Raw genomic sequence first — 13,691 nt, 5'->3', positions numbered from 1 at the left:
CTCTGCCCGTGTACTCAATATTGGGCTTTTTTTTTTGCAAAAATTAGGGTGCAGGGGACACACGGCGTAAAACACATGCCCATGAGGCAAGCCATGTGTCACACATGGCCTAGACACACGCCAATGTGTCTATCCGTGTGGACAAAAATAAGGCTATTTACCAAGCCATTTTGCCACCCTTTAATGCACACACCTACACAACATAACATAGCACCAATCCAAGCATGTACATACAACCAAACATCCACAACCAAGACATCAACACATCATTCATGAAAGGCATCATTATATGATTATACTTAGAACCAATATTAACCTATTTCCAATGGTCTTATACAAAATGATCTTCTAACTAATATAAGCCAACACATTTGGCCAAATCAAGTATGACACATAGCAAAATAACAAAGTCCCCTATACATGCCATAACTCAAAATGTTGAATTCATTGGTACCAAAATATTTGTTGATAGTGTGAATGGATCTCCGACCATCTCTGAAACCCAAGCTAGCTTGATGACACTATAAGACAAAGGAAATGAAAGGAGTAAGCTATATAGCTTAGTAAGTTCCTATACAAATAATAAGCATCACAACGACGCATTTAACATACAATTAACATGATGAAGATTAGCATGAACGTTATCAAAATCTCATAATCATAACTTACTCAATCATAATCCTACCAAGAGTTCATCGCCTACCGAGCTCATTACTTATGAGTTTTATGTACATACCTGTACCAACTCGCAACATAACCATATCCTTTCATAACATTGACATTCCCGTTGAACACTTGGAATATTAACGGATACTCAGAATTTTGCACACAAGTTCCATAGATGTAGCTGAAGCTACCTCATATCTCATAATACATACGGGCTCGTTTTCGAGCTATTCACGGGCCTGCTCACACAAGCAAGCTGTCAGTCAGGACATAGCTACACAGTGCTACTCACACAAGCTGTTAGGTATCCGCAACACATGCTGGACTACCCAGCCACTGGTAGGACGTACGAGACTAGCACCCGAATTACATAATCGCATATACACATGGGTTCTTAGTGACATGTCACTCGTATCCTATTCTATTCCTAAAATTCAACCGGGATTTCTCCCGTGTCAAAAACTTTGTCGAATACATCCAAATATTCAATCACAATTCATACAATATTAAAGCATTTAAAACATAAACATAACAATGCATTATTTACATACGAACTTACCTCGGTATAAAAATAGTAGAATTGGACCTAATCGTCAAACAATTTGTTTTTCTTCTGATCTAGGTTCGAACCTCGTTTTTCTTGATCTATAATAACATTTAACTCATTTAATACTCACATTATTCAATTTATCCCAAAAATCATATTATGGAAAAATTACATTCTTGCCCCTAATATTTCACATTTTTACAATTTAGTCCCTAGACTCGTAAATTGAAATGTATTCAATTTCTTCAAAAATAAGCCTAGCCGAACCATTTTCATACTTATACTAGCCCACATTTTCCACTTAATCACACTTTTACTACTTATTTTATAACTTTTACAAATAAGTCTTTTTTGACATTTTTACTGAAAATCACTTACCAAAGTTGTTTATCTAACACCAAACATGCATTTTCTACCATTAGACATCAAAATATACAAATATCTAACATGGGTAAAATTTTAAACTTCATCTTTCTTTCAAATTAGTCCTTGAAATAGCTAGATTAGGTTACATGTAACACCCCAAATTTTGGGCCCAGAAGAAATGGGCCTTGGGCTTGGGGAGCGTTTGGAAGTCAACTTGTAAATAATTACATAAATAAAGGCTTGCTTCAGGGGTTCAAACCTGGGCTTTAGCAAATTTTTTTGTTTTAAGTGAATAAAACCCTGAATGTTAGGTGGTAAGCCTTTTAAATAATTAAGGTTAAAAGGTGATGCAAAGAAGTAGGTGGTTAAGTGGTAAGGAGGCGTTAGGAGTGTGCATGTGGTCAGGGGTTCGAGTGTCACCATAGTATTATGCTGGATATTTATTTTGCTACATGGACAGCTAGTATTGAAGTTGGTTTGGGACTCTAAGTTGAAATGGTCATGGAGGAGTTGTTGGAGTGATTTGTGGAGTGATAAAGGGGAGAGATTCAAGGAGAAGATTAGGGAAGGTTTTGTAGAGAAAAGTTAGAAGTTTGATGAGTCGAGGGAAGCGTGCCAAAATGGGCATTAGGGGTGTGGAAATTTGGCTAAGCTAGTTTTCTACTCTCTTTTGTTCAATTTTGGTCACTTTTGTTTTGGGGAAATCTTTCCTTTTCTGTCGTTTTTGTTATGAACTGAAGTGCCGAAGGTAGTCTCTTATTTTGGTTTCCATTTTGGTTTCTGGTAGTGTCGAATTGACCATTTGGGTAAAGTTATGTGTATTGTCGAATACCTCTCTTAACCTTTGTCGACTGCTCTCCTTCTTTCACCTTTCTTACCTTTCGTTTTCTTGACCGATTTTAGTCTCTTTTCTCCCCATCTTTGTCTCCATTTTTTGTTCTCCTTTCCTCTCGATATTTTTATTTCTTTCCGATCGAATACCCTCTGTCTCTTGCTTGCCAACCTTGTTTATCTTGTTCTGATTTGGCCGAACATTCCTTGTCCCATCTCTCCCTCTCTATTCCGGTTCTACAAGAGTTCTCGACAAGACGTGATCGTGGGGTTTTAGGTATTCCTAAAGAGTGGTGAAGAGCAAAAGTACTCAAGTCATCAAACCCATTCTTCCATTATTCTATTAAGGTTTATGTCGTGATCCTAGGCAATCTCACCTAGTAAGATCTTTTGATATCGCAGATTATTGGCAAGTAAAGTGGGATCGATTTTAGTCTACTATGATTTAGTAGAACAGGCCGTGGTTTGTTCAATTGAGGTAGATAGTATTTTTGATTTGGGGATTAAGAGCCTATGAACTCTAATAAGTGAATGATTGATTGAATGTTTGGGATGATTGTAGGTTGAGCACATGTGGGTTAAGCTGCTTCTCGCTAAAAAGGTGTGTACCCATACTAATAAATCGTAGAACGGCAAAATGCCGAAAAGCCAAAAAGCTGAAACTTTAGCATTCGAGGCCTCACGAGCGTGCGAACTCCTGTGTGGTGAACCGGGCCCACAAAGCATGGGCGATAAGCTGTAGAGGCTGCCACAAGCGCTCTCATGGACTTAGGCCTCGATGGGTCCGATGAGCCCGTGGGCCTGCATGTGTAAATCTAATTGTAGGTGGGAAATAGTTGGGCTTGTCATGTCGTGTACATGGCATAAGCCGTTCTGGGCCAGTTGGGCTAGAATGGGTAGTGTGGGCCCACAGATTTAATCCACGGTAAGTGATAAATATTGAACTGGGCTATGTGGGTTACATAGCCGTAACTGAATTTGGGCTAAATGGGCCACACGAGCGTGTAGGCCCACTTGGTCCCATTTACACCGTTATGATCATTTAAGTTATCTATGTCGCTCGAAGCTACTGTAGACCTTCGAAGAGGTCGTTATTTGAGCTGGAAACCCAAAATAGGTAAAATAACTGTTATGCCCCCGAAGGGCGAAATGACTAAAATGCCCCTATATGTTATATGATTGTTATTGTATGCTATTTATGATATGTTTGCATTTATGTGAGATTATAATGCATGGGGGACGAGATCATTGATTTGGAGGAAGTATATGATTTGTTAGGGTTGCATGGTCACTTGACGACTGTGGATCCACCGATGGCTTTAAGCCGATTATGTGATTGGCAGCTGTGCTACGATACTTGGTTAGTGCCACAACTGATGCTACATTAGAGAGTAGGGATGGGTTGGTCGATTTAATCCCCATAGGAGTATAGGGTTTGACAGGAGATAGAGTGCAAGGTTGGTCGAGTTCTCACGCATTGCATATTCTGATTTTGATATTGATATAGGCTAAGGCCCAACCAAGGCTTAGGCCCAATTGCCACCGATTCTGTAATGGGCTTAAGCCCAGATTGATGTGATGCATGTTCTCTGATTGATAGGGTAGTACACACTGAGTTTTCGTGAACTCACTACCTCTTTTAATTTTTTTAAAGAAATCCTCAATAGGCGGTTCGACGATGGGAGGACTCGGAGGTGGCCACACTATGATTAGCTTTAAATTTTTGTATTATTTTGATATTGCTTAAATTATTTTCTCTATGGGTTTTTGATGTAATAAGGCCTTTTCTCTAATTTTCTAGCTTTTAATTTGGGGGTTTTTAACTATTTTGATTTATTTCTGTTAAAAGTAAAGCGTGGCTTCCCAAAATGACATCTGTTTTCAAAACATCATGATTTTGCAACTTTGTTGAAATACATCCGCAACAAACATGTTTTTAAAAGTAAGGCTGGTTTAAGTTGACTTTAGGATTAAACAAAAGGTTTTTTTTTCAAGCGAGTTTTATTAATAAGACAAAGTTTTTCAAAAATGCATTTTAATGTGACACGCCAGATTCGGCCATAACGTCTAGGCCGTTTGGGGTGTTACATTACAAGGATCTCAAAAACATGGAAATTATTAAAAACAAGGCCAGAACAGACTTACAATCGAGCTTAGAAGCTTGAAAATCCCTAGCTATGTCTTCCTCTTGTAAATTTTGGCCAAAGGGGACTAAATTGATGAAGATGATGACTTTTATTTAGTTATTTTGGCTTTATTTGACAAATGACAAAAATGCACTTATACATAACTTTAAAATTTCACCTAATCATGTCCATTTTTGTCCATCTAATTAACAAATGGTCTAATTAACATCTAAGGACCTTCAATTTAAAATTTCATAGCAATTAGACACCTCTAGCTTCTAGAACACACATTTTGCACCTATTGCAATTTAGTCCTCTTAACTAAATTGAGTGCCCAATCGATAAATTTTTTGAACGAAATTTTCATGAAACTATTCCATGAAACTATAGACCATAGGAATATAATAAAAATAAATCTTTCTACGTCGGATTCGTGTTCGTGAAACCATTGTTTCGATTTGGCCCTAAAACGGGCTGTTACATTCGGAAACATTATAGCTTGGTTGAAACTAATTGGTCTATTGGTAAGATGGTGATGCTTCCAAGTCCCTCTACTTTCTGTAAGGTAGTTAATGATAACTTTTGAATCAATGTTGTCTAACGTTATTTCATTAATGGTTTCAAAATAAGCATGCTTATGGTTGGGTGCACCATAATAAGTCTGGTGAGCTTTTAGAGACATGTCAACCTTTTCCCCTGAATTTTAACCATGTTATTTTCTGTGTGCTTGAGATTTTTGTAAAACTCGTGCATAAGTGGAATAACATCAAACTGTTTCAGTAGAAGGCAAAAATCAAGCCATTGATGGTAATTGACTAAGTCCCAAATTTCTTTTTTATAACTAGCCACGTCAGCAAAACCTCATTCAATGATGAATAGTTTTTGTTGAAACTTATAAAAATCATCCTTGACTGCTTTGGAAACAAATTTCACTTTGTTATACTCATGAGGATCACTCTATTGAGCTTGAAACTTAGTCCGTTTTGTGCCTCTTGGTGCTGTTATACTCAACTCAACCAAATAGTTCAATAAATATGAAAATAAAATTAAATGTTCCAAAATTCTCAAAAAAACTAAAGTTATATTCAACAATGAACTATCACAAGGTTCTAACACTAAGAATAGTATGCAAATACGCCAAGAGTTCAAGATAAATGGGTATCTAAGCAAAATGAGGAACAATCAACAAAAACCCCCAAATTTCAAATGAAAACCCCTAGGATATTTACAATCTTTAAATAAATAAAAATTAAAAACCATAAGTTAGATCCTTTAACCTTACAAATGATTGAGGAAATTGAGTGATTCCTTACCAACGTGTTGAATTCCTCTTACAATCCTTCAAATATTTCTACACTTTCCAATAGAAACCTAAAGAAAAGTTAAAATTAGAGAAAAGAAAAATTTTTAAAGTCTGAAAATGTGATAATGAGAGAAGAAAGGAGTTATGGAGGGTTTAAAGAGATAAAAACAGATGAAATAGGGCAAAAAAGCAAGTAACATATGGGTTTTAATGACAAAAATCAGGCGGGGTCACAACTTGAAAACGAGTCGCCTGCAGTTTTTCAGCTCAATGTCACAACACTAGGTATTGGGTGTCGCGACATTGAGTAGTCTGACTTGAGATGTCACAACACTAGGGTATTCGATGTTGTGACATCGGCCTCATTTCCTAGCTTAAGTAGGTTGGCCCTCAACACACGATGTCATGACAATAGGAAGCGATGTCGTGGTTTTGACCTCTCTGACTTACAATATCACGACATTGCTTACTTGGTGTCATGACATTGGCCTCATTACTACTTTTCATCCAAAATTTTCAATCATTTTCATACAACACCTATTTCTAAAATTAATCATGCAATTTAAAAATTAACTATCTAAATCCAAAATAAAATTAAATTAAATCCTAAAAATAAAATAAATAATTTACAAATCCAAATTTAACAATTCAAAAGAAGTTTTTAAATTTTCATTAGGTGATCGATTTTGCCCCCCAAAATGAAATCTTAAAGAGGTTCTAGATGTAATGCCCCTCACCCTATATGGACGAGAAACCCTATTGGTACAAAAACCAATACTTTATTTAAGGAAATAAAGAATAAAATATTTTTATAGAAGTATAGAAAATATATTAAATCAATTTTTGAAAATTTTAAATCTTTTTAAAATCTTTTTTAATCAATATGCGAGTGTTCGGAGGTGTTCGAGACCAAATCTAGGCCTTGGAGAGCCCTTTTTGTTAAAAACAATGTAATGACCAAAATAGTATAGGAGGTGTGGTACCTAGGGCCAAAGGTACTGATACCTAGCCATGGTATTGTACATTTTGGCATTCTACCAAATGGGGTGTGGTACCTCTAGAGCCAGGTACTAATACCTTTGCCCTAAAGATCAAAAATTGCCCTGAAACACTCCTATTTCAACCTTAAACTCCATATCAAAAACCAAACTTTAAAAACTTAAAAATAATATTTTAATTACCGAAAACAGTTCCCAGAATATCTCCAAACTAGATTCTTATAAAACATATTCGAAAAATAGCTAAAGCCCAACACATTCGTTCATAAAATATAGTCAAAATGTAGTAAAACTTGTCAAAGCATTCATGAGTGATATTAGCATCATAAAACATATATAAAACCTCAAAATCCGATCTAACTAGGGCAACCTAAACACGTAACATCTGACTTATGGCCATCCAAGGTAAAGAAAATAAAAGTAGAAACTGTCACCATTACAACTTTTAGAAATATGAAACAAATATATATGCATCCCTCAATGATCTCCCTAGTTCATCTCACTAGATACAAGTGGCAAATATAAATCTTTCACTAAAAAAATTACATTTCATGAATTTCATCTCGCTGCTATCTTTGGCGGTTGGACCCTGCTGCTGCTTCTTTAATGAGATATCTGAAATGAAAACGACAATGCCAAATCCCCAAAAATCCAGCGAGCATTTTTATTTTGGGTTTCTTTAGAACATCAACCATTATATATCACTGGCCAATTGCAAGTAATGCTCTCATCCCATTTTCAACCAACACAGCAGAATTCATCCCGCAAATAATGCAGCATCGCGGCAAGGTAGGGCCAAGCTTATCAATCATCATTATTGTTGAAACATAATTATACATTTTGTGTCTGTACATCCAAATTATAAACCCACATATAGAACACAAGCATGCAATGGAATTCTCACCACCGCAATAACAATTATATTGTTAGTTATTACTAAAGTAAACAACAACAACAATAAGAATAAATAAGAAATAAAGTTATCATGGCAAGGCCAGTTTGGTTCTAAACTAAAAATGCCGGGCAACTTACCAAAAAGGAATAGCTCAAACCCTTCTCTCCAAGAATAATATAAGCGTGAGTGATTCATATTTGGGTTACAAAGACGACAGCTATAAATCCATCGCAACTGCTTCCGGAGGAAGCAGATGCAACTGAATTGATGGGATCTGTGCCTGGGTCTGGGATTTAAGAGGTTTGAGAGGAGAACCTACTAGCTTCTTCTCCTTCGCCATTGTTCCAAGCACCTTCCTAACTTCATTTGCCAGCTCTATAACCAAGTCATCCTCATGACCTGTTTCCACGCACAATAAAAAATTAAAAAATTCCCAACCATATTTCTTCATTCACTCCTTCAACATGTTGTTATGCATGCATATACAGTTAAATGATGTATTCACTATCAGTTTGAAGTGGCCAAAGATAAACCACAAGACTGACCTATATCAAACATGGCCTTCTCCAGCAAGAAAAGATAATCCCTATTGTTCCCACAGGGTCCAACAGCAGTTGCAATTTGCCTGAAAATTTTTAATAGAAAAGTTTTTTTTTTAAAAAAACAGGGTACCAAGCATATGTTACAATAAAGCTAACACCAAAATCTTCCATCAAATGATTGAAAAGGTAACAATGGAAGTATTCGGATACTACCAGGCCATTTCCTCCAACGGAGCAGGCCCCAGGTAATACTTGTTTGAAACTTTGTCAGGAGTAGATGTGAACCTGCATAAAGTAACATTTTTGTTAAGGAAGTTGTGCATTAAAGGTTTGCTTCTTTTTTCCAACCTATTACAAACTGGACGAAAAAAAAAGGACATGAGAACTTAAAAAGCAGGCTAACTTACACAATAACTCCACTTAGAGCAGGCCGCAGGGTATCTGTTTCCTGATTGAAAGCAATCACAAATAAACTTAAGCATGGAAAATGAAGACAAACTTGAAGAGACAAGCAAAGAAAACCATTTCCAAGCCCTAGGAAATCTCATACCTTGAAGAAGTCCACGAGGGTCTTCTGATCATATTCACATTCCCTTCTCTCCAAGTACTACAAATTTGGAAATAAAAAACACATTTTGTTTCTGAGTAATATGCAATTAGTTGAGATAAAGAATGCTGAAAAATGACAGAATTTTTTTTTTTTGATAAAAAAAATGACTGATTGTTAAATGATACGAAAAGGGACTAGATTTTAAGTGCCTGAAGAAATTTCCTTTTGTAACACAAAATACATATAGCTATACAGCCTGCGAAGTAGGAAGCAAGATACCTGCATTGCTGCTCTTTCCTTTCCAGGACTGCCCCGAACACAATAAGCAGCACCCCACTGAAAGAAATAATGTAGACTTAGCAAATAAAGAAAACAGGAAGCTCTTAGCAAGACTGAATAATTAGAAACAATGATCAAGAGCACATTAACGTAAAATAAAAATCTCTTGCTCTAAGACAGCCTCCACAATATGCAACAACTTTAAGTAACCCAGAAGAAAACAATTGAAGGCACGAACTTGATAACTAAGAGATCATAAGACAAGAAGAGTTGCTGTCAGCTGCTACTTACACAAACGGCTCCTTCAATGTGCTCCAAGGTGCAAGTCCTTGCAGGATCTTCAGGTGTACCTCTGTGATCAATGCATGCTGTAATGCAGAATAAAGAAGATGCATAAGCAGTAAAAAAAAAATACTGCAAAAGATGCTTAGCAAGGCCAAAAATTAATACTTACCAAGGTCAAAAACACGCCTGTAATCCTTGATGAAGCCTATGACTTTCTCATCATACTCAAAACCAGGGTTCCAGACCAGTGAACCATAACCAAAAACCCAGAAAACCATACTCCTGAGAATGTAAAGCTTTTTTCACTAATATTATTAGATGAAAACAATGGCATCAAGACACAACATAGAATGACAACAGCAGTTCCTTTTGAAATGGTTATTGTCCAAGTTGTGGCAAGGCAATGCGTTTGGATTAGTTTAATTAAATAGCGGAGAGAGAGTGTTAGATTTTTTATTTGATTTGATTTGTTAAAAACAAAAAGTAAATCCCTAAACTCCAAATTACGACAAAGAAAAAGATTAAATAAGCACACATGATACTTGAAAAGAAAAATGATTGAAATGAACAAATTAACCCGTATATTAAAATTATTATTAACGAAAAGAAAGCGGATTGAAGTCCCGATTATTAGAAAAAAAGGATGGCGAAAGAAATTAGAAGCAACATTGTTGCTGTTGTGATGGCTAGATATGGAGTAGCAGTGAAGGGCTCAAACACGTAAGTTACGCTAGTATTTACGTCGTTATTATTTGAGAGAGGAAGACCCAAAAAAAAAAAAGAGTGGGTGAAGGAGGGAGGGCTCGGGGTTCTTGATTCTCATTAACAGGAGAGAAATGAAATTCACATTCGGATTTTTATAACGAAGAAGAAGCAAAAGAGGTAGAGAACTTACAACAACTTAGATAGATGAAAGAGAGTGATCTACTCTGAGATAGAATAAAATACGATGTAGGGGTGGACGCAGGCAACTTATGAAGGGGATGGATGATTTATAGATTAAAATTGCGTGGTCCTCTCTCTCTCTCTCGCTCTCTCTTAGGGTTTTGGTTTGTGTCAGATCCTAGGCTTGGAGGCTTCCATTTTCCAAGACCAATAGAAAGAGCAAAGGAGATGAAGAGGACTGAAGGAGGCGGCGATGGCATGTTCCAGGGTATTTATAGCTGTCACTGCCTAATAATTAGGAAAGGAAATGCTAATTCAAATCCAACTGGCTGAGCAAAAAGCCCACAACCTCATGCCCTCAATTATGTCTATATATATTGTCGAAAAAGGAGCGAACATAACATTCAAAGGAATCAGTCAAAGAGCTCGGTAAACATAAACTCCACTAGCATCTCTGCCAACACAGTAAAGGGGATAGAGACTCCGGTGGAATATTACAAATGCAAAAAAAAAAAAAAAAAAACCGGAGGTTGAAAATTGTTTTCCCATCCTGCTAAAACATCCACGTATTTATTGCATGTGGAAATATAATTTTAGTACTTGAATCATTAGACAACAATAATAATCAATCTCAAGGTTGGTAAGGTTTAAACTTTTGGTCATTTTCAAGCTTTATACGTTTGTGACGTGTCTATAAAAGTTGATAATTCAATTTTTATGATAGTCTCGGCTTCAGCTCTCGATCTTTTAGAATTGTCCATGGAAAAAGACATCTAAATTAAGTTTGAAGCAACTTTATCTATAAATTTATTATTAAAAAGTATGGAACTGACAATTGAGCGTAAAGGGAATGCCCATTCCTTGGCCACTAAAATTATGTAAAGACAATTTTCATATTTAAGACGTTGGTAATTTATTGAACGATATTTTTGGGTTCTATTGAGTATAAGGATGATATTTAGCCATTAATAAAAATCATGTTACTTGGGAAAATATATTTTGGAGATTGGATCAAATTGAATCACCCCATCTAATACCTTGGATTATGGATATTGGATTGGATTGAAACTGTGATTGCTTGGCTACCAAGAGTCCATGTTTACATTACCTGCTATTATTCTATTGTATTGAGCTTATCTTTTTGTTGTTTTAGTTGGATTGTGATATATCTTCTTATGTTAGTAAGCCTTGAAATTATCTATTTAATTTAGAGACTTGTATAGGTTAATGTACAGAGAGAATTAAGCACTTAAGTTGTTTTTGTGAGGAACCCTATTGTATGAGTGCCTCTTGAGAGTAAACCCCTTGTGTTAAGGTTTTACTTGTTGAATTCACAAAGGGTGAATTTAGTGGTGAGAGTATTGAGTCTTCAAGATACAAATGTGAGGAAAATTGTCATGAGGTGTGATAGGATAGGATCACTTGTTGTAATTGTTGAAGAGAGTGAATATTTATCATAGAGCTAGGCTCCACAGACATACGGGAACCAAATTGCATAAAAAAACTCTTTTGTGTTATGTGTGTTTACCATTTTTCATTTAGCGTTGAAGGAGTGCCCACTCCTTTGTCCCTCATTCACTATGATAGTCTATCTCTATGCAACTGTTTCGAGTTAACAATTTCCAAGAGACTGAGACAAAAGAGTGAATAAGTTGACTCCTAATGGGTGGAAATTCTAGGAAATCTCCTAGAGAGAGCTTACATAAGCTCTCCTTTAATACTAAAGTAGAATGCTAGGTAATCTAGGCTAAACTAGCCATATATGCCACTTTTTTTTAATTAGGCTTATAAGCCAATTTTTTTGAAAATTTAGCGAAATAGGCCATTTTTTTAGAGAGAAATGAAAAGCACACCCACTTTCCCTCAACGATCACTTTTTAAATGTTGGTCGTCCAAGGTAAAAAATTTTAAAAGTGGGGCAACAATCAATTTTTTTTCCTAATTCTTTCACTCAATTTTATTCTCTCAATTCTTTCTAATCTCCTAACTTTCTGAACTCCCTTAAATTTCTCAAGTTCTTGTTTTAAATTTTTCTATATTCTCATTTTAAAATATTATTTTTTTAATTCTTTCGTATTTTATTCGTTCGGATTAAATTTTCATGAATGGCAACCTCTTTAATTCGTTTCGACGACAACCACATTTCCACCGCTCAAGTAGTAATGGTAAGACAAAAATTTAATTTTCTTTACTTTTTATTAAGTTCAATTTATTTTTAATTTAATTTAAAATAAAAAAATTCATTATAAGTAGGTGAATGATTATGTTTTGGAAGGGTTCATACATAATTTGGCAAAACCTCCAATCACCGAAATTCGTGGTTACTTATAAGATGTGGGATTCTTACATATGTCTCGTATACTCGGGGGCTACAAACTTGATCCTAGACTCATCAGTGCGTTGGTGGAAAGATGGAGGCCTGAGACGCACTTTTCGTCTTCCATGTGGTGAGTGTACAATCATACTAGAGGACGTGGCATTGCAACTCGGTCTGCCGCTAGATAGGCCAGTCATCACGGGAGCAACGATCGTTCCCGGTAAAGAGGATCTCTACGCGACATTGTTGGAGAAGGTCTCAAACAAGTCTGACGGTGGCCGGATATCAATGAATTGGTTGGCGAAAATTTTCAAAAGCTTCTTGTGCACTCGACCGAGGTCCTTAAAGAACAATATGCCCTAGCATTCATCTGTAGTTAATCGGGGGCATTCTCGATAAACCTCTAAATTTGGTGAAAGTAAGGTGGCTACTACACCTAGTAAACTTCAAAGTTTATGTGTGAATCCACAAAGTTTGAATACTTTCTACAATTTAGATCCTTGAGAACAACGAAAAACAACTGAAATAAAATTTAAAACCTAAAAACAAGAGAAAAACTAAACTAAATTTGCTAAAGAAAATCTAGGTTAAGTGAATTATGTCCATCACATGTGCTAAATAAGGCTATTTATAGATTCTAAGTGGTCTTAGTCCTTACCTTATGTTAGCTGACGTGCTTGAGCTTTAACTTTGATTGTGTAGACAAAACCGCCCCTACTTCATGTTTAATTTTCGTCACAGAGTCGGTGTCGCAACACACCAGGTCCTATGTCGTGACATGGCAATCCATATACTCCTCTTAGGCTATCTTCAAGGGTATGTCGCAACACCCTCAATCTATGTCGCGACATCGAAGGCAATTTTGAGCTTTCTCTATTCTGCTCCCAATGTTGTGACATAGCGACCAATATTAGTTTATTACGCCTTCTAAAGGTCTTCTACACACTTACAAAGTGTGTTAGCTCTCCCTTAGGCCTCATTCAGCCCTTAAGGTCAATAAAAGACTCAATTTGCACATTTTATTAAATGTAAAAAAAAACTAAGAAAACTTAACTAAAACATAATAAAAATGCTTGAATTCAAGCTCTTTAAATGCGAAAC

General features: G+C 36.0%; 1 protein-coding gene across 2 annotated transcripts; it reads right to left on the bottom strand.

Annotated features, from left to right (window-relative positions):
* Nucleotides 1-7,252: 7,252 nt before the first annotated feature.
* Nucleotides 7,253-10,819, bottom strand: LOC107893895 (gamma-glutamylcyclotransferase 2-1). 2 transcript variants are annotated; one of them, XM_016819033.2, is made up of 9 exons: nt 10,284-10,819; nt 9,558-9,670; nt 9,395-9,471; nt 9,104-9,160; nt 8,825-8,881; nt 8,682-8,722; nt 8,488-8,559; nt 8,278-8,357; nt 7,253-8,131 (listed from the first exon to the last, which is right to left on the bottom strand). In XM_016819033.2, exons 2-9 carry the CDS (start codon nt 9,664-9,666, stop codon nt 7,950-7,952), a joined length of 675 nt encoding a protein of 224 aa, XP_016674522.1. In that variant the 5' UTR covers nt 9,667-9,670; nt 10,284-10,819; the 3' UTR covers nt 7,253-7,949. The 2 variants fall into 2 exon arrangements, with proteins under 2 accessions (XP_016674522.1, XP_016674523.1); XM_016819034.2 differs by having other exon boundaries at nt 9,558-9,684; nt 10,284-10,614.
* Nucleotides 10,820-13,691: the final 2,872 nt, after the last annotated feature.

This window comes from Gossypium hirsutum, chromosome A06 (assembly GCF_007990345.1).
Source record: "Gossypium hirsutum isolate 1008001.06 chromosome A06, Gossypium_hirsutum_v2.1, whole genome shotgun sequence".
In the NCBI taxonomy this organism is placed as follows: domain Eukaryota; kingdom Viridiplantae; phylum Streptophyta; class Magnoliopsida; order Malvales; family Malvaceae; genus Gossypium; species Gossypium hirsutum.
This window is presented reverse-complemented; position numbering and strand designations above follow the sequence as displayed.

Bases quoted from the DNA above. Each gene is read 5' to 3' on its own strand.
- LOC107893895 (XM_016819033.2), bottom strand. From the start codon at position 9,666: ATGGTTTTCTGGGTTTTTGGTTATGGTTCACTGGTCTGGAACCCTGGT. The intron at 8,882-9,103 runs GTATCTTGCTTC...CCAAATTTGTAG, and splicing joins AGGAAAGAGCAGCAATGCAG to TACTTGGAGAGAAGGGAATG. The intron at 8,132-8,277 runs GTCAGTCTTGTG...GCGTGGAAACAG, and splicing joins GAAGGCCATGTTTGATATAG to GTCATGAGGATGACTTGGTT.